Source organism: Podarcis gaigeae, assembly GCF_964106915.1.
Source record: "Podarcis gaigeae genome assembly, chromosome: 11".
In the NCBI taxonomy this organism is placed as follows: domain Eukaryota; kingdom Metazoa; phylum Chordata; class Lepidosauria; order Squamata; family Lacertidae; genus Podarcis; species Podarcis gaigeae.
The window spans coordinates 23,334,268-23,360,622 of NC_139687.1; the positions used below are offsets into that span (position 1 = coordinate 23,334,268).

General features: G+C 40.8%; 1 protein-coding gene across 8 annotated transcripts in view; it reads left to right on the top strand.

Annotated features, from left to right (window-relative positions):
* Positions 1-967: 967 nt before the first annotated feature.
* Positions 968-26,355, top strand: part of PJA2 (praja ring finger ubiquitin ligase 2) — a 40,817-nt gene continuing 15,429 nt past the window's right edge. Inside the window, exons 1-5 of one of the 8 annotated variants that reach the window (XM_083702315.1) lie at positions 968-1,088; positions 13,250-13,366; positions 15,735-15,935; positions 18,632-19,661; positions 23,798-23,983. In XM_083702315.1, coding sequence (XP_083558441.1) covers positions 13,321-13,366; positions 15,735-15,935; positions 18,632-19,661; positions 23,798-23,983 — 1,463 coding nt within the window. In that variant the 5' untranslated portion in view covers positions 968-1,088; positions 13,250-13,320. Of the gene's footprint in view, positions 1,197-4,410; positions 4,505-4,878; positions 4,899-13,248; positions 13,367-14,586; positions 14,649-15,734; positions 15,936-18,631; positions 19,662-23,797; positions 23,984-26,355 lie in introns of those variants that run through there. The other 7 variants (XM_083702313.1, XM_083702314.1, XM_083702316.1 and 4 more) reach the window with 7 other exon arrangements.

A 26,355-nucleotide genomic window follows, 5' to 3' on the forward strand; every position in this document is an offset into this window, starting at 1 on the left:
AAGGGAATCCTAAGGGTTGTGTACTCCCACCCCCTGAAGTGCAGGAATCCTGTCCACAGCCATCAAAAGTTCTTACTCTAATGCAGTGATGGCCAAACTTGGCCCTTCAGCTGTTTTGGGACTACAATTCCCATCATCCCTGACCACTGGTCCTGTTAAGAAAGGATGATGGGAGTTGTAGTCCCAAAACAGCTGGAGGGCCAAGTTTGGCCATCACTGCTAATGTGTCAAGAGTAGGGGGACCATGTGCCCTACTTTACAGAGGACGATCCTCTGCTTGAATGTGCCCTTTTATTTTTTTGGCAATGCATAAGTGGCCACCCTAGTCACAAATTCATATCCCAGACTCTATTCCTACATACCTTCCAACATTTCTCTGATGAAAATAGGGACGTCCTTAATAATAATAATAATAATAATAATAATAATAATAATTTACTATTTATAACCCACCTATCTGACTGGGTTGTCACTCTGGGTGACTTCCAACATATATAAAAACATTAAACATTTTTAAAAAAACTTCCCTATACAGGCCTGCCTTCAGATGTCTCAGGGATCGGATAACTCCATACCCTCAAATATTTCTCTGATAAAATAGGGACGTCCTACCATAACCTCCAACATTTCTCTGATGAAAATAAGGATGTCCTAAGGAAAAGTGGACATTCCAGGATCAAATCAGAAACAAGGACGGATTCTGTAAATTTGGGACGTCCCTGGAAAATAGGGGCACTTGGAGGGCCTGGTCCTATATTAGTTTTGGAACTAAGTTGCTAAGCACACTGAGTCTGTCGCTCAGTTCTATGGTCTAGGTAAGATGGCTATTGCTGAGCTTTTACTTAGCTGGAATCTTGTGCTCAGTAAGAACCACACACTGAAAACATCACAAGCACAACCAGCACAGTAACAACCATTCTCACAAAGCCCATAGTAACTGCACAGTTAGTCTACCAAACACATTATTGCTCACAGACAGGTCCCTTAGCAATGATACAATAACAACACTAAGCAATAGCCAGCGATGTCACAATTGCTGAAGAGGATGGGTGACTTGTACGTGCTTAAGAGAGCATGTTTATTCAGAAGTAAGTGTGCTTTGGATTGCAGCCTTAAACCACACCTCCTTTCTCTCTCACGCAATGATCAGGCAGAGGCTCAGGTATGCCAAGCCCAGCCTCCATATGGCTTTACAGGTAAGCGGCAATTTGACTTGGGACCTTAAGCTGATAAGCAGTCAGTACAACTGCAGCAGATGAATGGAAGTGAGATATTCCCTAATTCTGGTTTCCAGACAACAGCCAGACCAGGGTATTCTACAGTATCTGAATACTGTCCTGTGTAAATATTTTTTTATTCTGCCAGTTATGCAAGTGTTAAAAGTCACTAGAGCTATGCATGCAAAGGTGGCAGGAAGATGGTATGGCATGCGAAATATCAGAGATACAATTCCAGGCATATGTAGGGGGGAAAGGCAAATACAGTGGTACCTCAGGTTAAGTACTTAATTCGTTCTGGAGGTCCGTTCTTAACCTGAAACTGTTCTTAACCTGAAGCACCCCTTTAGCTAATGGGGCCTCCCACTGCTGCCGTGCCGCCGGAGCACAATTTCTGTTCTCATCCTGAAGCAAAGTTCTTAACCCAAGGTACTATTTCTGGGTTAGCGGAGTCTGTAACCTGAAGCATATGTAACCTGAAGCGTATGTAACCCAAGGTACCATTGTAGTGATATGAAAGACCTCTGTCAGAAAGCTGCTGCTACTTAAGAGTAGAGAAAGCGCATCATTGGAAGATTTCCATGCAGTTCTTGTTGCAGGGATTGTGGTCCAAAGTCTGGTCTCTTGCCCTAGCTGCAAAACTTACACAAAGACATAAAATAAAATCAATCAATCAATCCACCGTATAAAATTAACTGCAGCATAGTATTTTATTTACCTGCAAGGGAAGAGACAAAAATTAGTTTAGGAACATAAATATACAATAACACACAGGTGAGACATTGAGAGTCCTGATATTAAGATCACACATTATTTAAAGAGATGGGGGGGCAGGTAGAGAGAAATCTACCTGGAGCCAAAATGGCCATGAAGAAAATGTGACAAATAAGAATGTATATTGGGAAGAAATTAACTTCTTGGGTAACCTAGTCCAAAGATATAAAAAGGTAAAGGACCCCTAACAGTTAAGTCCAGTCGCAGACGACTCTGGGATTGCAGCGCTCATCAGGATTTGTAGGCCGAGGGAGCCAGTGTTTGTCTGCAGACAGTTTTTCCGGGTCATGTGGCCAGCATGACTAAGCTGCTTCTGGCGCAACAGAACACCGACACCAGAGCAGCCCACGGAAATGCTGTTTACCCACCCACCAGAGTGGTACCTGTTTATCTACTTGCACTTTTTGGCGTGCTTTCGAACTGCTAGGTTGGCAGGAGCTGGGACCGAGCAATGGGAACTCCCCCCGTCACAGGAATTTGAACCGCCGACCTTCTGATCGGCAAGCCCAAGAGGCTCAGTGGTTTAGACCACAGCGCCACCCGCATCCAATAGTCCAAAGATACTAAGGGCCTTTAGCAATTAAAACCAGCACTTTGAACTTGCCTTGGAAATGGACCTGGGCACTAACATTATATTGTTGCATACCACCCTAATCACCACAGCAGTGAGGGTCTCAGGTGCTCTAAACCCAGGGTTTGTGTTTCCTTTTGGACCAATGAGGCACAGTGGAGTCTGTGGTATCTTTGTGATATATGGTTTATTTACACATGTATACAAACTGTGCTTGCTGTGGAGGGAGTTCCAAACATCACATCCCAAAGGCAGCAGCATCCCTCCCTTGGCCGCCTTCCTCCAAGGATCACATTTCTTACCTGTTCTAACCTTGCTAACCTAAGCCCTGGCCTTCTGTAACACAAAGGGAGGCCCCACTCACATGCTTCCTCACACCTGGTGATTGATGCTTTGTTGTGCTAATACCCCCAGGCTCTCACCTTGAAGGAAATTAGGTTGATTCCATTACCTTTGAACCCATGTTAATTTCACAGGATTAAGGATGACTGGCACACTGTCCAGCACACAGGGTCTGACTTAATTAGCCTTCACCTGTGCTAATTAAAGGATTAACTGGGGTTATCTGACAGTGTAAATACACCTGAGTCTGGCTATTAACTCCAGGTAAATTAGCTTTGACACCCCTAAACCTTAAGTTAAATTCTAGCACCGATAAATCAATAACAATAAGATGAAAGCATCCGGTCCCAATTTAAGATTTTGAAGACCTCTTTTTAGATCAACTGCCACTTCTAGATACGTTTCGAAGGCAGCCTCGTGCACGATGCCTTGCAATAGACTTACATATGGGGACACCAGAGCATGGATACCTTTGTCCAGCCTATCTCATCAAAGAATGGTCCTGGCTGATGTGCCAACTGGATAATTTCTCGTAATTTTGTGCTGTGAGATCTTTGGGTGGTATGCAACTTAATTAATTAATAATAGTTTAAATAATATATTAAATTAATTGATAGGTTAAATATAATAATAATATATTTCAAGGCACATTCTAAGCATGTATCAACAATTCTGGGGGTATAAGTACCCCATCCAGCCCATTACTCTGCCTAGTAATGTTTCGTATATATGTTGGAAACTGTCCAGAGTGCCTGTTGCAACCCAGTCAGATGGGTGGGGTACAAATAATAAAATCGTTATTATCATTATTGCTGTAATTAGGCAGTCCGGTAGTGCCTCTATCGATAGCCTTGTTGCACGGGCCAATCTAGCACTTTGTGCATCGCTAGGCTTGTCTGGTGTATCGGATTGCTGGACAGTGGATAGGATCAGGCTGTTACTTCTAATCTGAAGAGAGAAAATGCCCATTTTATGTTAGCATGGCCACTCTTATTCTGTGACTTGCATTTGTTTCACCTAGGGCTCAGGATGGACAGCTGATAACTTTATGTGTATGTGAATTATTATCCCTCGAACATCTGCAATAAAATCAGCCCACATACATTAGCAAGGTACTTTCCTGACCAAATCAGTGGCTGATTTCGAGTGTCCCAGCAATTGTGGGAACTCAAGGGTAGGGATATGCATTGCGTGTTACTTGTGTGCTGCTTAAGAAAAGCCCCGCTGCCAGGAGCTTATATACCCTCATAGCTCCGCAAGGACAACTTTATTGCGGACTCCTGGAGGGATTATTACTACAGCTCCCTGCCTGGGAACCTCCTCGGCCAAAACGCGCGCGAGGGAGCTCCTGACAGACGTCCGCAAAACTCCGGCCCTTAGAGGGAACGAGGGAGAGCGGTGGGCGGGCCCTTCCCAAACTTCCTCCTTCATTTCCCCTCACCGATTGGCTTCCTCCCGAGAGGTGGGAGGCGGGATTGGCCGGCGCGGGCGAGGCTTGCCGGGCGGGATTGGCCGGGCCGGCTTTCCGTCCCGAGGTGGTGCGTCTCGACTGCCGCCGCCGCCGCCGCCGCCCTGTCGCCCTTTGGCTTAAGGGGAGGCGGTGAGTTCTCGCGTCCGGATTCTTGAGGGCCGGCGGCCGGGTGGGCTCCGGGGCGCGCCACTGCGGGCCTTGGCGGGAGGAAGAGGCAGGCGGGCGGGCGGGCATGAGCCTGGCTGGTTCCCCGCCCCCTCGCGGTTCTCCTCAGAGCGGAGGCCTGGGGTGGGGGAGGGGAAGGAGGCCGAGCCGGCCGCCCCTCCCCCCTCCCTCTCCTCTCTCCGCCCGGGGTTTGGTTCTCCCCGTGACCCGGCTGAGGGGACGGTGCTCTCCAGGGGGAACCGCCGTAGCCGGTACTCGGACGGGGCTTCGGAGGTTGCGCGGTGCCCAATTCTTGGGGGGGGGGAGCTTTGTGATGCGCAGAGTTACGTGTTTGTGTGTGTATATACATAGCGAATGGGTACGTATACAGTGAAATGTGAGCATGCTTCTTAGCGCGGGGGGGGGGGCGTGATGGGCGCAGGCGCGTAGGTCGCGCGAGAGTGGTGCAGCGAGGGGGCTGAGGGTTGGCTCCCTTTTTGACAGGCCTGCATTTGTTTCGGCCCGTGTGATTTTTGCCACGGGCGTGTGATGCAAAGCTTCTTTCCCCGCCTACGTTCCTCCTCCCCACGTGGGTTTGATTTGGGAATGGGGCAGAGAGAGAGACGACTCGCACCGAGATTTGAGCTGGGAACCGGATTAATTCTTCGGCTCTCCATCGGAGGCCCGGAGATATAAAATGCGGGTTTTTAATTTGCCATCTTCTGCACGTGTTTTCGTATTGTATGCACACCTGGGGCTTGTTGCTGTTTAGTCGTGTCGACTCTTCGTGACCCCATGGACCAGAGCACGCCAGGCACTCCTGTCTTCCACTGCCTCGCGCAGTTTGGTCAAACTCATGCTGGTAGCTTCGAGAACACTGTCCAACCATCTCTGTCGTCCCCTTCTCCTTGTGCCCTCCATCTTTCCCAACATCAGGGTCTTTTCCAGGGAGTCTTCTCTTCTCATGAGGTGGCCAAAGTGTTGGAGCCTCAGTTTCAGGATCTGCCCTTCCAGTGAGCACTCCATTCCTTAAGAATGGAGAGGTTTGATCTTGCAGTCCATGGGACTCTCAAGAATCTCCAGCACCATAATTCAAAAGCATCATTTCTTCAGCGATCAGCCTTCTTTATGGTCCAGCTCTCACTTCCACACCTGTAAAAACAAAAGAGAGAGAGCACCCCCCCCCCCAAGAGTTGTCTCCAGAAGTACTACCTAAGAGGTCCAGTGCATTTTTACATAGGATTCTGATTTGGAGGCAACGGAGAAGCAAACGAGATGGAATGGTCTTTATGCCTCTGCCCTATATAAATCATGTGAGGGGGGGGAGTTTGCAAGCATATACTGATTATATAAAAAGGAGTAGGGGAGCAACCTCATCTGCTCCTAAAGCACTTTGCTGCTTTAAGCAGTTTTTCAACACCAGAAATGAGCTGGCCATAAACAAACAAGCAAAAACTATTAAAAGCAACAGAATGCTGAGGGGGGGGGGGTCAGTAAAATAGCATGCTTGAGCGGATAGCATGTAATATTGTTTTAGCTGATGGTTGATACGACTGGTTCAATTGCTCCTAAAGTTGTATATACATTTGTCTTGCGTTTTGTTTGGTCTTCTGGGTCCCCCAGAAGAGCCCTACAACTCAAAATAGCGAGCATTTAGTACACCTTTGAGATTTCATTCTTTCATTCCCATGTTGTTTCCTCCTTCAGTCTGTCTGCCTATAGTTACCATACTGTGTTTGCATGCTAAACATTATTTATCTGTTTTGTATTCTTTCCTACTTCCAAGGAACTTGGACAGTTGGGTGCACATAGAATTACTCCAATTTCAAATTATCTTTTTATTAAAACATACAGGGTTTAAGCAAATAAACCCACCTTTTTATTTGTTTTTGCAGTATTGATCAAGCTGGAAATAAAGGCATCACATTTGAAAAAGTAGTCTTAACATAAAAGCTATTGTGGTATATTGGGCCTCAGTATGCTTCCTGAAGAAAGGGTTAAAACTTATGATTGGCTGCTAACAGAATCAAGTTTGGAAAGGCTCAAAAGCCTGTTCAGTTCAGCCCCTGCTCCAAGGGCAGACACTTTGTCTTCTTTCTTCTCACCAGGCTACATAATCCAGTATGTTTCAAAGATAAAAGTTTTTTTCATATAAAATTCATGGAAAAAAGATGTATCACTGAAAGAGACACTGAGGCTATTTAGATCTTTATATTTCTAACTCAGATAATTCGTTTTATGCCCCTTTCCTCTGTTAAATAAAAAGAGAGGGGGAAATGCAAGCTTAAACCTACTTTTCAAGATGTTATATGTTGATTTAACACAAACAAACAAAAAACTATATAAAAAGGAGCAGGAAAACTTCTAAATGCAGTGCTTTTAACTCTTAAATTATCCAGTGTACATTTAATTTCTTAACTGTTTGATTTGGTAATGCACAGGTGGAGAAACTTTAATTTTAAGGTCTGCATTTTCATTTATTTATAAAAAAAACAAATTGACTCCTTTTCATCATCAATGTGGTCCCAAAGCATTGTCTGATGGGCAGCCTTCAGGGGGTCACTTGACAAATGCATAGAGCAGGGTTGGTTAGAGGCATGGATGGGGGAGGAGGAAGAATCCTGAAGGCTGGATAGAGAGGTTTTTCGGGTCACATTTGGACTATGGAGTGCACGTTCCCTATTCCTGATTTAGTAGATGCTGCTCATCTTAGAATGCTCCAATGGTAAAAGATTGCAATCCAGTTGATTGGTAGTAAGATTAATTGATTTCAGAAAATATAAGTTCAAAAAATGTGCTTGGTAAGACTTTCCAATTAAGAAATTTTGATCTGGTTCGTCATGTGAAAATTGTGAACATACTACTCCGTGTCACACTTAATGCAGTTGTAATAAACATTGAATCCTATTCTTTTCTGACTTGGGTGTTTTGGGAAGATGATATCCATATCTGAACTAACCTGCATGACAAGCTACTTTAATCTATTGGAGATGGGCACAAAGCATGACCTGGAAATCTTTAATCCTAGCTTCAAATTTATGTCTTTTTGCATTGTATGAACTGCTGAAAAACAGGTGTGTAAGTGACTTGTGCCTCCATTGTGACAGTTAAAGGAGAATTCAAGTGGAGGCCATGTGTGAACTCAAGGTTCTTACAGAGCTAGTGCATTTGGCTTTCATGAGTATTCTTTGAAAGCTACGACTCACTTGTGCTGGCCTTGATAATTTGTTTATAACCAAGGCCTGATGCAGATGTAAAATCAGGATCACAGTTTAGAGCAGGGATAGCTAACATGCGTGGTTAAGGGATAGCATGGTTAAGGATGTATAGGAGCAACATCTGGAGGGTCACAGGTTAGCCACCATATTTAGAAACCCCTGGTTTCATTTCCTCCTCCCCTTTTTGGAGATAATTATTATATCTGCACCCATGTTAACACATTGTGTGGTTAGTGTCAAATCAAAGTTTGCCTCCAGGTATGCATGTTTGCATACCCTGATTAAATTTAACTGAGGCATTAACAAAAGTGGAAATGGAATAATTTCCATAGGAGAGGAGACAAGGGAGAGCATCCTGGCTTAGAGATGTGGATCATGTTGCTTGTTCCAGGCTTTACAAGACAACCTAAATCAATAAAACATGTTGTATTGTAAGGATAAGAAAACTAACCATGTAAGACCTTTGAATATACTTTGGGTGCTTCTGTTCCTATCATTTTTGTTGTAATCCTAAACTGTGATACATCAAGTGTACACTTTAGAGATAATTACTTAAGTTATATCACTGTGCACAACACCACTATTTTTTATTTAGCTGCAAAGTGCCGCTGGCATGAATTTAAAATGTTTATTGTCTGTTTGAATATGATTTCTTTAATGTTACATAAAAAGTTGAAGTGTTGTAGTTCTAAATCCCAAACTGCTGGAATCTGAATATCTCAGTAGTGCCACTAGTCCAAAAATTGTTGGAGTGTTTGTAAAGTGTATGCTTTCTGCAGCATTTCACTTTTCACCTGGCAACTGTGAATTATGAAATGGCTCCGTATTTATTCTGCATGTTTAGTTAGTTTAAAATGAAGTAAAATAGGAACTGAATCACAAGTTTGTTGTGAGACTTTCTAAGCCAATCATAATCATAATTTTTGGACTGCTGTGCATGGATGACTTATTCTGTTATTTCTGCAAATAAGTTATAGAGATAGTTGTGGAGAAGCTGAGGTAGATGATTTCAGAAGAATAAGGGGAAACTGACTTTGGGGGTGAAATTGCTCTAATAAAAAATATGTTCATGTACTATTCTGTGTTTTATTATTTTTAAAAAACTTGCAGTTCATGGTGACTTGTTCAGTAATAGTCTCTACATCTTCTGCTACACCTTCCCAAATGCCATTAACCTACAGGCCAACTCAGAAAGATCTTGCAATATTTTTGAAAGCTGCTTGGAATTTGGCAAATTATAGGAAAAGAATTCCATAGTTACCACTGAGAATACTTCTTTATTATTGATGCCTGAACATGGCACGCACATTATATTGTTGAGGACATTCTTGGTCAGACTAAGATCACTCAGTGTAAGGTTCTGTGGATAAATATTAGCACCTTCCATTGTGCTCGGGGTCAGTAGTGCCACCTCTGTAGTACTTGTGTAATACAGTATGCGGGGGCCAGTAGGAACATAAGACCGTCTAACATTTGCACTAGCTGAAGCTTTGACCAGTGGCCTAGGATATGTAGTGCAGTAGTGTACACTAAGGCATGAATGAAGACTGCTAGATCTGAGTATGACCCCCCCCCCCCCAAAGTCAGTAGCCACTGATAGGAAAAAACGGTTTTGGCCGCTGCCAGTGCTTTGAGAGTGATAGAACCATTGAGTCTGCCATTTCCAACATTTTGCAGTTTTCCTAGAGGACTACCTCTAGAAGGAATGGTGTGTCAGAGGAAGGGTAGGAAGGAGGAAAATGGCTGCCCCAAGCAGTAACTGTCTCAGCAGTGGTGCAGAACTAGAGGAAGTCAAGGATATGGTTAATTGAGGATTGAAGCAGTGGGTGAAGAAGGACCTAACTGCCTATTAAAAAAAAAAAAGAGGAGGAGACAAGCTCGGAGGAAAAAATGGAAAAAGAAAATATTACTAAATGGTTATCGGTTTAATACAGTGGTGCCTCGCAAGACGAAATTAATTCGTTCCGCGAGTTGTGTCATCTTGCGATTTTTTCGTCTTGCGGAGCGTGGATTCGCTGGGTATTAACAGCTTTAAGAAAAAGGAAGCAAACTCGCAAGACGTTTTCGTCTTGCGAAGCAAGCCCATAGGGAAAATTGTCTTGCGAAGCAACGCAAAAAGCGAAAAACCCTTTCGTCTTGCGAGGCATTCGTCATGCGAGGTACCGCTGTAAAGCAAAAATGGGCTGTTCCAGTCTTCTGAGATCTACTTTAAAAAAAACCTAAAAAACAAACAAACCCACAATCCTTTTCCTAATATGAACATAGTTTGCTTCTAGGAAGGCAGACCTTTGGTCCATCTAGCTCAATGCTATCTATGCTATTTGGCAGCAACTCTCCAGATTCAAAGAGGAGTCCTTTTCAAACTTTCTGATAGGTTTTCTGATTCAAAATTTTCCAGAAAACCCACATTACTGATCATGAGACTCCAAATGTTCATTAAATATTGGTCTGTGTTCCAGTATCCAGTGGACCACAGACTACCTGTCTTTGTAACAGATGAAGAACAAGTTATACTGGCTCAACTGCATTCCTGCTCAATAGGCTCTGAGAAACAGAGAACCTTGTAGAAAGACTTCTGTTAAGGGTTGGAAGGGGCCCTGGACTTGAGATTTGTGGGAAATATTTTCATCACAGTGTTTTCCACTTGGCATTAGAGAAGGATTTTATGACAGATACCTCAGAGAAAGCACTTTCATTGCAGGGATAATCCCCTAAAGCATCATAGGGCAGCTGATATTTTGTGTTGTCAGAATCTCTACTGCCGACTCCCATTGGAATAGGAAACTGCAGGAACAGATAATCTCTTTCAGTCTGATGGATTTTCTTTGATAGTTGAATACACTGATTCTACAGTTAGTTAACATGCACCACCAAAGGGGTTCAGCAGTAATGAATATCTGAGCACCCAAAGGTTTAAATGTTTGTGGCCAAAAGCATGTTAATGATATTCTGTCTGCCTTAGATCACAAGTCCTGGTGGCCTGTTATTTCAGTTTTGTTTTAATTTGGCCTCACTAAAGGTCCACAAATCTGTTGCTAGTGGCATTCATATATATATAGATTTCCAGAGACTGTTGATGAAAGCCCATAGTATATCCTCCATAGGGATAATGGGCTTTGAAAAGGCTGCTGGCACAGAAGGCAAAGTAACTCTTGTTACTCTGCTGTGCACTGTGTTGGGATTCAGTGTCATTGATTGAAGGTTGGGGGTTGCTACAGATACTCATCTCCAAAAACCCTCACATCTCAACTGGCTGTTAAAATGGTTGACTAAGAAGTTGACCAGAATTCTTTGTGTCATTCTTTAGTGGCTCTGCTGCATTCAGTCTCTTATTATGAACAGAGGTACCACATGAATACCAGTACTAAAGACCTTAGCCATAAGGAAAGTATGAGCACAGTGTACCATCAGCATAGGATGGCATCAAGCCCCGTGCCTTCCTATGATCTCTGTCAGTAGCCTCTTAGATGTATTGGAAAGCTGATTAGCTACCCTTTCTCCTGTTCCAGAACCTCCCTGCCCAGAATGCATCTGAAGCAATGTCACCAACATGTCATGATCAGCAATATTGAAAGCCATTGAAAGATCCAAGAGGATCACTTGGGTGTGATTTTCTTTGCCCATTTCAAGGCAGATAAAGCAACCAAGATCGCAAGTGCTATCTCTTTGTGATATCTGCTATGAATGCCAAATAGATAGTGGTTAAAAATGCTTGCATCTAGATGTGCCCAAAATGGAAGGACGGTTATTACAGTATTTTTTTTACAGAAGAAGAAGATGGAAATCAACAACAGCTAGTTTAGAGCCTTGCTACTCAAAACTGGTGGTCCACTGGTGCTGGTCCACAAGTCATTGGCTACTGGTCCGCAGCAATTCTACCACAGCCTAGGTTGGGTGGGATGCTTTTGGGACCATATATGCTTTGGGCGCTGGCCCAGTTGGGTGGGGGGAGAATTGCTGGTCCACCACATCAGTTTGAGAAACACTGGTCTAGTGGATCTAGAGTACTGCAGATAGGAGGGCAACTTGTACTCTGCATTCCATGAATGAAGCAATAACAAAGTGCAGAGTCTGCTGACTGCTGAGCATTCACTAGAAATTCTGCATCTAGTGTGTCAGTGATTGCTTCCAGTCATAGAATTGTAGAGTTGGAAAGGGACCCCAAGGATCATCTAGTTCAACCCCCTGCAGTGCAGGAATCTCAACATGCAGTCCTCTATCCAGTTGAAGCTATAACAGGCCCTATCTGGAATGCTGACTCCATTAACACTAGCAACTTCCAAGGGAACTGAATCCTAAGCAATTTTGTATGCAAAGCAACTGGTGTATCATTGGCAAGAAAATGAGCAGTTCCTCAATTTTCAGGCAAAGAGAGCCTGAATTTGTCAGAACAATTTCCATGTAGAATAGACAGATTGTCCACACAGAAGACCATTTCCTTAGCAAACTATGCTATAGCAGTGACAAAGATCATTTAAAAGGCAGTGGCCCAACTGTAATAACAGCAATCTCATTTCCATTCCCTGGAGGATGTATTTCTGAGCCAGGAAAATATATTAAATGTAGTATATGACCTACTATTTATCAGCTAAGCATTTTGGATAGATCCCAGATTGTTAAAGATAGGAAATCCTGAACCTCTTATCCTGGCCTTTGATGCACATATGCCAAATTATTCAGAGTGAGAACTCCACAACCATTTTGACCAGGAAATAATGTATGTAGGATGGTTAGATGACAGCACAATCTCCATTCTAACTCAGACCATCAAAATAAGGAATTCGTTCTGCTTTGGCTAGATTGCATGATTTTATTGTGTTATAGGCAAATACATCTTTATAGATCACAGCTGCTTCAATCTGTATGTCCTGAAAAGTTATCTCTAGGAAAGCAAAGTGTCTGCCGTGTTTTTGTTCTCTTAAATACTTGCTGCCCATCAAGCAGTAGTTTTTGATGACCTAAACTAGGGCTTTACTGTTTTGTTTTTAATTCTGTTTTATTGCTCAATATTGCTTGAATAATAATGTGAATACCTGAATTGTTTGAGTCATTCCTTGATGATGAACTGCATATAATCCAAAGCAGAATAGGAAGATGTATTAGAGGAAGCATTTTGAAACAGGCTTGTTTCATTGGCACCATAAAGTTTCTCTCTAGCATTTATAAGTTATACTCTGCCTTGTAAAAGGACCTTGCAAACTAAAATTGTTTTTGCAACAGAAGTTACTGCATTCTTTAAAAGTGATGTAGTTAATGAGAATTAATACTTTTATAAATATAAAAGATTGCTTGTAGGGACATCAAAACAGACTTTGAAAAAGTGTTTTTGTAAGATAATGTTCTTGAATTACCTTCTTTAGATCTCTTGGGAAATCTATAGCTGTAAATGAAAAATGTGCAAACCTAATGATAGACTACATACAGCTTTTTTGTACTGAACATAACTATTATAGACAAACTTGGCCTTTGTTTAAAAGATACCAATTAAAATCATGTGATTGGTATCACACAGGTTTCATGGACAAATAAAATGATAGATCTGATGGACTGAGGAGATGGCGGGAAGAAAACTACTGGGAAAATATGGATCATATTGAAGTCTTTTCTAACAAGACTCTGCTGAATTGCAGTAGGTATTACAATTGTTGGAAGTAGATATCTACTAGAATAGGTCTGGAAGAGCAGAGAAAATGAAGTTTTAATTTGTTAGACATTTTTAAAAATGAGTTTCCACAAACAAAGATGAGTTTCAGTGTCAAAAACAGTTACTTTGTGGGCTTGCACACTCCTTCCTCTCATCGTGACATTTTTTTCCTCCGCATCGTGTTTTGTAGGTAACTACAGCTTGCCACACGGGATCTGAATCAGGAAAGCCATTATTATTGCCAACGAAAGTTTGCCTACAAACCAGAATTCACAAACCCACTTCAGACTGTTGTTTCTTATACTAGTTTGAAGGCAAACTTCCATTGCTCATCTGAATAAATGATTAGAACTCATTTCTCCAACTCTAATTAAAGATTTATATTAATAGAATTACTTCCAATCAGGGTGCATGACTTGGAAGTAGTTCATGTAGTATCTCTGTTTCCTTCCTTGCCTGCTTGATGTTGGTTATTCTTGTTTGCTTTTAAAGCAACTATTCTTAAATTATTACTGTTATTTTTACTTTATCTTAGAAGGCGACAGATGGATACAGATTGCAAGGGATAACTTTACTGCAGCATAGTCTAGTGAATGCAGATAAAAAAGGAAAAGAACTATTTTATACAGACATACTGAGAGAAGTAGCAGAAGATCCATAAGCATTAAGGCAGGACCTTATTTTAAGCTTTTTATAAACAAAACTATACAGCACTTAATTGCATTTTTGGAGCTTAACAAATTATAAATATTAAGATACAAGGCAAATGTACCATAGGCACAGTGAATAGACTTTTCATTTTCTTCAGTACATCTTTATTTTGTGATGTTCATTGGTTTAAAGTATATAGAGGCCCACTAGCTTAAATGAGTTAAAGACTCAAATTCATGAGGCACAGGTATGTCAGCAGCTATTAGCTTATTGAAATCTCTGTGCCCGGGGCAGTGTACCTCTTGAGTATCAGTTACTGAAAGAGATATAGAATGGCTATCACCATCAGATATAGAATGGCTATCACCATCAGATCAAAGATCAAAGAGCCCAACATTGTGCATCCAACAGTTCAGCCTCTGTTGGATGCACAATGTTGGGCTCTTTGATCTTTGATCTGATTGCGCAAGGCAGTTTGCGTGTCCATTCTTTGCGTGATCCACGCTTTAAAATCTGCTTGAGTGCCATTGCCTCCTATCTGAACTTCAATAAAGAACAGACAGGACATCAGAACCTGCCAGCACTGCAGCAGACGTTAATTTGTTTCTATTATAACGTGAGTTTCCCAATTATAATGTGAGTTCATGTAATCCATCTTGTAATTTTGCACTCTCCTGCCATCAGGTTGAACAAGCACTGTTTGTGCATGCTGCTTGCCCTAGTTCCATTATTTCTTCTTGTGGAACCCTCACCTGCCTTACTCATCCTCTTTTGCTTCTCTTGTATAAAAATCAGGGATTGCAGTGATTGTTAGTTTCAGTGCCTATAAGGTAGTAATAAACCAGAAGTGGAGCAGACTAGATCATAGTTGTGACTGTAAGGAGAAGGGATAGAGGCAATTATTTGGAATCGCCTTTTGAGCCCTAATTTTGTCCTCTACAACAGAAAAATGCAAGCATATTGTACTCAGCAACTGAATGCCCCCATATTTAATGATAATATGAAGGGTTATATATTTAAATAGAATTTAAGCATAAAATACAACAAGGGATGTAGTGAGCAACCTGTGTATTAAAGGTGGCCATTCAGAAGTAGCTGTATGTGGTTAGCCCAGAAAAGAAAGGCTCTGGTAATTAGAATAGTCCCTTACATGTTGGCACCTATTTGTAAGTTTCTTCCAACAACTTGAGAAACTCTGAGGTACTGTTTGAATCCTAGTGAGAGAAGCAGCGGCATAAAACAGGCTGTGAAACTGAAGACAAAACTAAAAGGGAGATATAAGGAACAGTTGTGGAATGGGTTGGATTGTTTGTGTGATATTTCCTAATGTTAAAAAATGCTAGAGAAATGTGATTTAATAGGGGATGCTGCTAAAAGTTTAAGAGAGTCAAGTGCATCGATTCAGCTGGGCTGACATGCCAGCTATTTTCTAAATTGGAAGATATTAGACAAAAAAGCATGCTAGTTTGTTCTTTGTGCTTATGCCGCTGTCCTGTTTTTAGGTTTTATGCAATATTTTGAAAAGTAAAGTAACATGACAATTGACATACAGTACATACCTGTATTGCTAGCAGCATGAGACCTAAACTGTAGTTTTGCATGTAGCATTTGTTTATACCATGATTAAAAAATGAGTTTTTTATTAAAAAATATTTTCTAATGTGTTTAGAATTGCTTCCCTCCTCCCCTCTTTCTCTTGCAGAAATGGGTCAGGAAGCTGGAAAGCCCACATGGCCAAAACCAGCAGGAGGGTATCAGACTATTACAGGCAGAAGATACGGAAGAAGGCATGCCTATGTCAATTTTAGACCATCTCTGACGAACCAAGAGAGAAATTCGAGCCAACACGATGGAGAATGTGAAGGATTAGAACTAGATGATGTTCAAAAAGAAAATTATTTGTGTGCGTGTTAAATAATTACAACCTGAAAATATTTTTCTTCTTTAGGGAAAGCATTTGAAATAATAACAAGCTGTTGGTACAAGTCAGTTGAACAGAAGGCTAGGCAATAGTGAAATTGGCAATATTGATACAACTTTTTTCTTACATCTACAAGTGTATTTGAAGCTCATCAGAACGATAGGAAATTATTAAACTGCGGCCAAAACCTTAGCCATGGCCCCAAATTTGCATAATTCTCTATTGAGGGAAATACTAAAAGTGGTTTGTATGACAGTGGTTCATAGATGGATCATTATTGGAATTTTAGTTTTATTATGCATGCAAACAATAGAATGCACAGAAATGGTGTTTCAGGTGTTCATTGTCCATGGATATAGGCAATTATATACCATACTTTGTAGGGTTGGGTAGTAAGTAAGTGGCCTTCTGTTCATTTCTCTCTCCAGCTTTGCTTTATTTGTTGCATCCAGTTAGTTTCTGCACAATCATCTTCTAGCTTCATTACCTTAATGTTGTTGGTTGTTGCTGTTTTGAAGAACTCCTCCCCCCCCCAATCTTAGCAGTATTTTAACTGTTCTAAAAATGTAAGAATCCAATTTTCTCAAAGTAAGACCCATAGGAATCTGGGAAGCTGGCTGGTACTGAATGAGACTATTGATCCATCTAGCTAGTATTCTCAGTGATGACTGGCAGCGACTCTTCACGATTGCAGGCAGGGAGTCTTTACCAGCCCTACCCGGAGATGCCGGGGATTGAACCTAGAACAATCTGCATGCAAGGCAGATGCTCATCAACTACCCTACTATATTGAAACCCATCAATTACAGTACTGTATTTTTTGCCAATATCGTAGGAGATGCCAAATCATCAGTTAACACATTTACATCTAACCTCTTAGCCAAATGTTCATGCTGCTGCTTACAGCATATTAAATATAAATCACAATAAAACCATTTAAATGAAAATAAAATAATAACTTTGGCAACATAAAGTGAAACAACATCCTATTAAAGCTAGCAAAATATGTGTCCTTCCATGTTTTCAGATTCTTTCATCAAAATCACAGAAATACTGATGGAGAGACAGAGGAAGGACATTCCAGAATCTAATTAAATTGTTCCATGAAGCACTTGGCTTTGACTTGGGGGGTTGTATCATAAGGAATGGCATTGACAGACACAATAAATATACACTTGTTTAATCTTAGTAATAGCTATTGATAGGAAATACTGCATTCCTCTTCTTAAGATGTTGTAGAACAAGAATTTCCTTTAACTAGCCATGTTAGGAGGTTTGATACAGTTTCTAGTGCAGGAATATTCTTTAAAATTTCTGTAATTTAATACTGTGTATTGACTCGGAAGTACCGTATTTTTCCTTCTATAACACGCAAATTTTTTCTCCTAAAAAGGAAGGGGAAATGTCTGTGCGTGTTATAGAGCGAATGTGTGGTCCCTGGAGCCGAAAAAGCAGGCAAAAATCAAACCGCGCGTCTCCTAGAAGGGAAACTTGAAAAGAGGAAGCGGCTGCTTTCCGGCATTCTGCCTCAGGGTCTTACTGCCCACCCACCTCTGTTTCCTTGCTGTGTTTGCTCAAACGGAACAAAGGGCAGGGAAAGCCCCTCCCCTCCAGGCAAGCAGAGGGGAAAGCTGAAAACACGCAGGAGGGGGAGAGAGAGAGAGCGAGCTGGCTGGCTTGGGTGGGTAGGTGAGGGAAAACTTTTGCCTTCCTTTCCTCCCTACCCCTCTCCTGCATTCTTAGCCAGCTGCTTCTCTGCACACCCCTCTCATGTCCCTTCTTTGTTTTTCCTTTCCTCCCCACTTAAAATGTGGTTAAAAAGCATGGATCTACATGGATCCTCAGGATCTTTGCATTGGGTCAGCCCAAATTCACCATCAGATCACATAGCATGTCCATGGCTACAGCCTTCCCCCCAAAAATCACGCACCCACTGTTGCCTGGGGCTGCAATGGTGCAAAAACGTGGTTACAAAACATGGATCCACATGGATCCTCAGGATCTTTGCATTGGGTCAGCCCAAATTCACCATCAGAGCACATAGCATGTCCATGGCTACAGCCTGCCCCCAAAAAATCACGCACCCACTGTTGCCTGGGGCTGCAATGGTGCAAAAACGTGGTTACAAAGCATGGATCCACAGGGATTCTCAGGATTTTTGCATTGGGTCACCCCAAATTCACCATCAGATCACATGTCTGTGGCCACAGCATGAAGCACAAAAATGATACATCCACTGTTTCATTCAGAATGTTTTTTCCCTTGTTTTCCTCCTCTAAAAACGATGTGTGTGTTATGGTCAGGTGCGTGTTATAGAGCGAAAAATACGGTAATACATAGTAATTCTGCAGCCTAGTCAAGCATTCTGTGTTGTCCCCTAAGTTCTTAATATGTGGCAGCTATAAAAATGGTTAACACAGAACTGCTGGCTTTCTCATTCTGACACACAATACAGCATGATTTCTCAGCATTACCTAAATATATTTTAATTCTAGCAATGAACATCCATGAAATCTTCATAAAATGCCTCTTAAACTCGCTTTTTTAACATTCTAATGAAGAACAGCCACAGTTGAGCATCATCAACAAATGCCATTTTTATTATGTGTGTTGATAAAAAAAAACTTTGATTGGCCTTATCATTCCAACATATGCTTTCTTTACATTTTTATATAAAGGTTCCAGTCCACTTGCCCAAGTACGTTCTCCTTTGGCAGATGTACCATTGTTAGCAAATGTTGCTTCAGAAAATCCTATTGGTCAAGCTGAACTGAACCAAGCAGTCAACACAGATGCTTCTCCATTTTCTCCAGCATGTTACAGTTGGGGAGACGGACAAACTGGGAGTAACAATATGAATTCTGATACTTGTGGAGAGCACAATAACCTTAATGGTCAGAATGGAATTGCTTTTGTAAACATTGACTCTTATGAGCCAGATAGCAGTGATGGAGAGGAAGAGAATGACCAAAATGATCTTTCATTAGCTAAAGAAGAAGCGGGAATATTTCAAGAGACACTGGATAGTATGCTTTCTGAATTGGAGAAAGGAGTGGACTCCTTTAGTGATCTGCAGTCACATCTATCTAATTTCAATCATAATGCTTCAAGCAAAAGTTTTGAAGACATAAGACCAGTGCCTTTCAAGAGACATTCTAGCCTAGAATTGGATACTGCTCACCAAAATAAGACACTTGTAAAAACATCTAGTGAAGATGAGCGTCTAGTAAAAAATAACCTTAGTGTTACTTCTGATATGGAACAGCAAAAAAATACAGCTGACCCTACAATTAGGACACAAATAGGAATTTGTAATGAACTGAGTACTGTGAAGACAGACCAAGAGAATTCATCAGAACTGGTCGTAAGACCCAAAGTTAGAAAACAAAATCCTGTGAGCCAGTTGGATAGGAAGCAGTCTTTTTCAAATGAAGAGGAAGAAAAGACCAGCAGTAGAAGGTGGAGTGAGAATGTGGATGTCCAGCACTGTAACACAGAATGTGTCCTGAAGCACAGCAAAGAGAAAAGCAATTCTAGTATGTTTTTTGATCCAAGAGACTATGGAGGAGCTCAAAAGAAAATAAAAAGTGAACTAAGGAAGCAAAATATAACACTTCAAGAAAAAAGCAAAGTGGACGATAGTGCTTTCTGGGATGAATTTGAAGATTCTGGCAGAAATCTGTCAAGCTCCAACAAAGATGAAGACAGGTAAGAGTTTCTGCAAAGTTTAATTCATATTTTCTACATGTCTGAATACCTGTACAATGAAAATCACCATGGTTAGGACAATATTAAATGGCCTTGTAGGACTGACCGCATTTAAGGTGCAGTAAGGTGATATCTGCCAAATGGTACCAGTTCCCCATATTCCTTATGATGTAATTAATGGTCCCAATTTCCCCCTTTCTGATCTTTGCCAAAGGGAGTGGGCCCCAAGAAAGAAAATTCCAGACTATACCATCTGATGTTTATATTTTTCACTATGTACACACTATGTGACATAATTATTGGTGCCAAAAAGTGGTGAGTTTTTTGTTTTGCTTGTTTTTTGGTGGAGCTGCCAGCCCTAAGAGCCTTAGCAGTTACTCATAAGACCAGCAGTTTTGGAAATAACTTAATTTTTGTAAGATTTCTTGATAGCCAGACTTTTTTATATCTTGTGACATAAGTATTCTGACCTAGACTTTTGGACTATTAGCATCATCTGCTAAAAGCAAAGCTGCATTTTTCTTTTTCTTTAGTGGTATATTCACTGCTGTTAATGCTGTCTTAATATTTCAGAAGCACTTTACAACTTTTTAAGTCATTACCTCCACATGACAGAAAGAGAATGAAGTCATAAAAGAAGCCACACAAACAAATTTAGGAATGAAGGTGAAGTGGAAGTAAAATCTTTATCGCTTTCGGCCTCTTCAAATGCACCACAAACTTTGAACACATCTATATCTTGTCCCAAGTTTGCCCAGCAGTGTGCAGATATAGTGTTAATGCACCTACTGGAATTGAGCAGATTCATTATTCTATATATGCTTCATGGGTATAAAAATTGGGGTTAGGCCACAGGAATATGCCGCTTCAAGCATCTTTAATGCTTTTGGAAATTGTTCTATCAAGTAGGGTAGGACAAGATGTTTTCAGCATGGGTGGGGTGAGATGTCGGACTCTACACCTTCTCATTGTACTCATCCTTGTGTGCACAAACTCCCACCTCATATTAATAAAAGTATATACTGCCAATTCAAACAGTACAACATGGTACTGTACAGCAGCACATACAACAAAACACCATAAAAACAGTTGAGAATGATTAAAATGACTGGCTCATCTATAAATTTAAGCAGGTGCATAGGCTTGTCTACATAAAAAGGTCTTTAAGAGATGCCTGGAAATGTGCAAGGGTGTCTGTTGAATCGAGGGTGTTTGCTGAATCTGCTGGAAGAGTGTTCCACAGCACAGCATTAATGCCCACTTTCTAGTGGAGGCCATGCCTCCCCCTAAAAAGATGCAGCCGCAAAGATACATACCCCAAATCTAGCTTTGGAAGGTGAGGGGGCTAATTAATTTCAGCTCTTCTTGCCACTGAAACTAGCTTCAAAAGAAAAGTTCAGGGAGCCATTACATCAATGCATTTCTCCCAGCCTTCTCCCCAACCTCCTCAGCTGCCTGGCTACCTTCATTTGGTTGTTGTACTCTGTATAGTAATTTTAGATAGTTAAGTAGATTTTTAATTTCCCATAGTGGAAACTAATAAGCTCTCTGCAACTTCAAGTAAAGAAAATAACTGTTTCAGAGCTGTATCTGTAGGATATCCTTTGCATTATCCTTTCTTTGAATGTTTTAATGAATGGAAGTACTTTAAATTTTTTAGCATATTTAAGGCATTTTCCATGGAACTTGGACCTGAATGAAAAGTAGCTATGAAATTTCCATGTGCTGAGCTCTCCTCTATATAAACGTACCTCTTCATTAAAAGCGCAAATGTGTTTCTGCCATGTTAAATCTACTTTGTGATACAAAGTTAATTTGTTCAAATGCCCAAGTAAAAGAAGAAATAATAGATGTATCCATAATGATTCTCTAATTTGGCTGCATTCCAGCTTCACTTTTAATCATTCCCTCAGTGCTAACTGGGTATTGTTGCTCAGTGTAATTAGGAAGACTTGGATTTTAAATGTAATTAAAATGTGCTGGAATTTTACAATGGTGGCCTGTTTCTAAATTGCTCAACAACTGGGAAAAGAAAAGGAATAATTGGAAGGGTGATACAGAAGGGTGCGTTTTGAAAAACTGTTAAAGCAATAAACTGTTTAGGAGCTACTATGCACACTTTTGGGTCTGTATCTTAAAATAAGAGGTGCCCAAACTACTTCGGTATTTCTGAGAATGAAAATTATGTTCAGCATCTACTAGTTCATTCCATCAAGGCACCAACTCCCTAGTTGTTCATTCTTCTGGGTATTTTGTTTTAATTGAACTACTCTCATGTCATGAGCATGTGCTCCTCTGCAAGTGGGAATAACGAACAGATGGAAGTATTTCATCATATTTAACTTCTGCGCTGTTGGAGCTACTGAATGCCGTACAATCTTGGAAAACCTATTGGAATGCAGCATATTACTTCTTAGTTTAAATTATTTTCAACAAAGCCATGAACATATGGCAGAGGAAAAATAACATTTGCACATTGTCCCATAACTTGGTCAGAAAAATACAGCGTACCGTAATTGTCTTAAGATAACTTTTCGTTCTGGGTCTTAAATATGTCTACAGCCAATTAGGTTAGAACTGCTTCATTTCTTAGAATTTTTAAATGTGTAAATCAGGTCTGGTTAAGAAAAATGCAAAGTAGTATATGAATGACTATGTAAGTGTTTTGCGGGAAATACTAGAAACATTTTACGGCTATTAAAATACATTTCTATGCTGGGAATAAGTAATGGGAAGCTGAGTAGTCCCTACTTTGATTGTTACAACATTCTAACCAGCTATTTTGGTTAATTGCTTTTAGATAGAACCTTCATCTAAACTTTTAAAAGCAACTTATTTATTTATTTTATTTAACTGAGAAGCAGACCAAGCTGATAGCTTCTGGTAATATTTGTAGTCTAAGCTATTACACATGGAGCTTTATGGCCACAATACTTGTACAAATGTGGCATTGGCTTTGGATGAAACTGTATATAGTACTGTTCATTGAATCCACCCTTTCTGACATAAATTTTGTTCCTTTGATTTCATTTTGTTTGAAAATCATGGATCAGACTTGTTATTTGACAAATGTTTCCCACTCCCAGTTATTGCAAATTGACCAGGAGCTAAAATATTAAACATCTCAAGTGTATATTTCTCAAAGGTAATTTATTGTTATTTATTTATAATAGGTTAAAAAACTGTAATAAAATACAGCACAAACAAGCAATTAACCAAACTCAGTAATATCAAAGCAGTTAAATCATGCAACAGCAAGATTTACAATTGCACGCTGAAAGCATGCCAGGGCACAAATGCCTTCAGTTTCTTGTTTTTTGGTTTTTTTTGGAATATGCATTTTATTGGTTTTAATAACAATAACAACAAACAACTATGAAGTACAATGATGCAATTATACAGTCAAGTTACAGTTTAGCTTGCTCTTGAATTACTTTGCTATGGTATGTAAAGTGTTCTGAAAGAGCTATTTCCCATTTTCTGTTTAACCAGCTCCAAATAGCAAGACTAACCCCCAGTTTCCAATTAGCAGAGATCTCTTTAGATGTCCATGATTCAGAGGCTTGAAAACATTTGGATTTGGGAAAGAAAATTTTCTTGACCAGAATCAGTAAAAAAATTGACAGCTTTTAGTTTGTCCTCCAAAAGGAAGATAGCCATTTTTATTTTTATTTTGCTTTCGGCAATGTATTGTGTACTGACATAATGCATAGAGAAACTGTACAGTGGTACCTTGGGTTAAGAACTTAATTCATTCCGGAGGTCCTTTCTTAACCTGAAACTGTTCTTAACCTGAGGTACCACTTTAGCTAATGGGGCCTCCCAATTTCTGTTCTCATCCTGAAGCAAAGTTCTTAACCCGAGGTACTATTTCTGGGTTAGCGGAGTCTGTAACCTGAAGCATCTGTAACCTGAGGTACCACTCTAAATACAATGGGCACACAATCCATCCAAACTTTAAGCATGATCAAATCTCACTGATTTGAATGGGAGAGTTAAGCTTGTGATTAAATTTCTGTCATTATAGTTTTGGGGACAGAAATATACTTAGCTTGTTTAGATCACAGTCGGCATGTTAACTTCTACATAAATATCAATCAGCATTGTAAATGCAAATGGAATGTCTTCTATTGCAGCTCTGAATGCAGTGATGGTGAATGGTCTGCATCTCTGCCCTCCTATTTTGCCGTGGCAGTGAAAGATCAGTCCTCCAGCGATGAGAGCTGGGAGACTCTCCCAGGAAAAGAGGAGCAGGAACCTGAATTGCAGAGTGACAGCAGTGGTGTGGAAGAGGAACATAATGAGTTTGGTTTCCAAGCAGGGTATGTTGTCTTATAGAATGAAGTGTACTACTCAGTAAGAATTATTGATGTATTATGTACACTTTACTGTGATAGGTAAAGGTGATAGTTGCTGCTAAAAGAAAACTGTACTGTTCCATATGTGATCATTGGCTGAAATAATTCCAGCAGGAAGTATATAATTAGCTTTTGGGAGCCCCATTTTGGATAGGTTTCCGTATGTAACATCAGGTAAGGTTTTCCAAGTAGATGTTGACTTCAATCTCTTCCCTGATTCCCCCCCCCCCCCAAAAAAAAACAACAACGTTGTGGAGTCTTCATTAGCTTTGCTATACTCTGCATTATCAACAGCTTTGGGGGTCACTGATATCCTATTTTGTGATCAGTAAGGTTTAGCTGAGATAGAGAAGCAGAACCAATAAGCCTACAGCCTTTCACATTGAATATGTGACATACAGTGTGGAGGCAACAACCAGTTTACGTGCATTTGATGTGTGTTCGTACACAGCACTGAATCAGGAAGTGACCTGAAAATATCACCAAAATGTCACTAAAAGGGCAGAACGGGGTCGGGGTGGAACGCTTTACGCAGGCCCCGCCGATGTGCAGGGGCATCTGGAGTATAAAAGGTAAAGGTAAAGGTACCCCTGCCCGTACGGGCCAGTCTTGACAGACTCTGGGGTTGGTGCGCCCATCTCACTCAAGAGGCCAGGGGCCAGCGCTGTCCGGAGACACTTCCGGGTCACGTGGCCAGCGTGACATCGCTGCTCTGGCGAGCCAGAGCCACACACGGAAACGCCGTTTACCTTCCCGCTGGTAAGCGGTCCCTATTTATCTACTTGCACCCGGAGGTGCTTTCGAACTGCTAGGTTGGCAGGCGCTGGGACCGAGCAGCGGGAGCGCACCCCGCCGCAGGGATTCGAACCGCCGACCTTTCAATCGGCAAGTCCTAGGCGCTGAGGCTTTAACCCACAGCGCCACCTGCGTCCCTCTATCTGGAGTATAACTCCCGTGCAAAGCAAGGATTGCCTGTATCTATAGCTTCAATATACTACGACTCTCCCTTACCATGAAAAGCAGCATCTGCTTACTTCGGTGTAGTTTATTTTTGTAGACATGCCAAGTGTGCCCAGTCCAATCTTCCATGATTTTGTCAAGTTGAAGTGTTACGGGTAATGAAGACTCCAGATAGAGACATCTCCTGGGGGTTGGTGGGGTGTGATTGTCAAGCAGCAAATTCAGCTTTGGTTTAGTTCTATTGAAGTGCATGGGTGGTGACTTGAATGCTGCAGTTTGTTACTAATGTAATCATTATATGGAATGCGCCGAGTTTACTGGACCAGTTGAAGGGTATGTGATGGTGCACAATGATGTCACTGTTACAGAGTGTTCTCTTTGTGTGCTAAATCCTTTTTATGCATTTACAGATACTGTTCTTGCTCTGTGCCTCAGTAACTTACAAGTACAGGGCCTACTCCAGGATGCAGTCAGCTTTATATATCACTATTGAAGTGGCTGTTCTCTCCATTTTACTTGCTTTATAATTTATGAACTGTCAAAAATGTCAAGGTAACAACAAGTAACTCGGAATTTTTGTAAGCAAGAGAGCACTTAGAAAATGATCACATAAGAGAGAAACCAGCTGTTTCTGTTTTGGTGTAGAGAGGACCATTCCAACATACATTTCCTCTATCTGCATTCTGAAGTGTTACAGTCTCAATAAAGCTGTACCACACAGCTTTTTGTCTCGCATATTTATTTATTTTTATCACCCAGCTGCAAGGTGAGCTGGTAAGATTAGAGCAATAAGGGCTGCAGGCAATAAGAGTAGTTATAGTGCTAATAAATAACATTGGTATATCCACTGATACATCCACAGCTAAAACATTAATGTGGCCTCATTCTGCTCCTAATTTAGTATGGTATCACTAAAATCTCTGTGTTATCTTACCTTATTAAACTTGTTTATTCTCAAGCAAGCCAGTAATGATGGATGTAAGATAAAGTTATCTAATTCAGTAGTTTCATTGTGAAAGCACAGTTTAAAGGGCCGTTCAGGAATTTAAATCTTTTTAGGACAACCATGAATCATACTAAAACTAGCTTTTGCCCTACGTTGACTTCTTTCTGCATTTTTCACTGAGGAAATTAAAAGGGAGTCTCAAACAAAAGTCTGTGATATCAAATTGTAAGAAAAATTATATATGGTGAAATGGGTTTTTTCCATGGTTGTTACTTTGCTGGGTTACAGTTTGGCCATAGCAGAAAGGTTATGTTAAGAGAAGCATCATTGATTATGTAATTTTTGCAGGTGCTGCATTACATATTCAATACCAACATTGGGAGAAAGGTGTAAATTTGTTATATAAAATACTTGAAAACCTCAAAGTGGA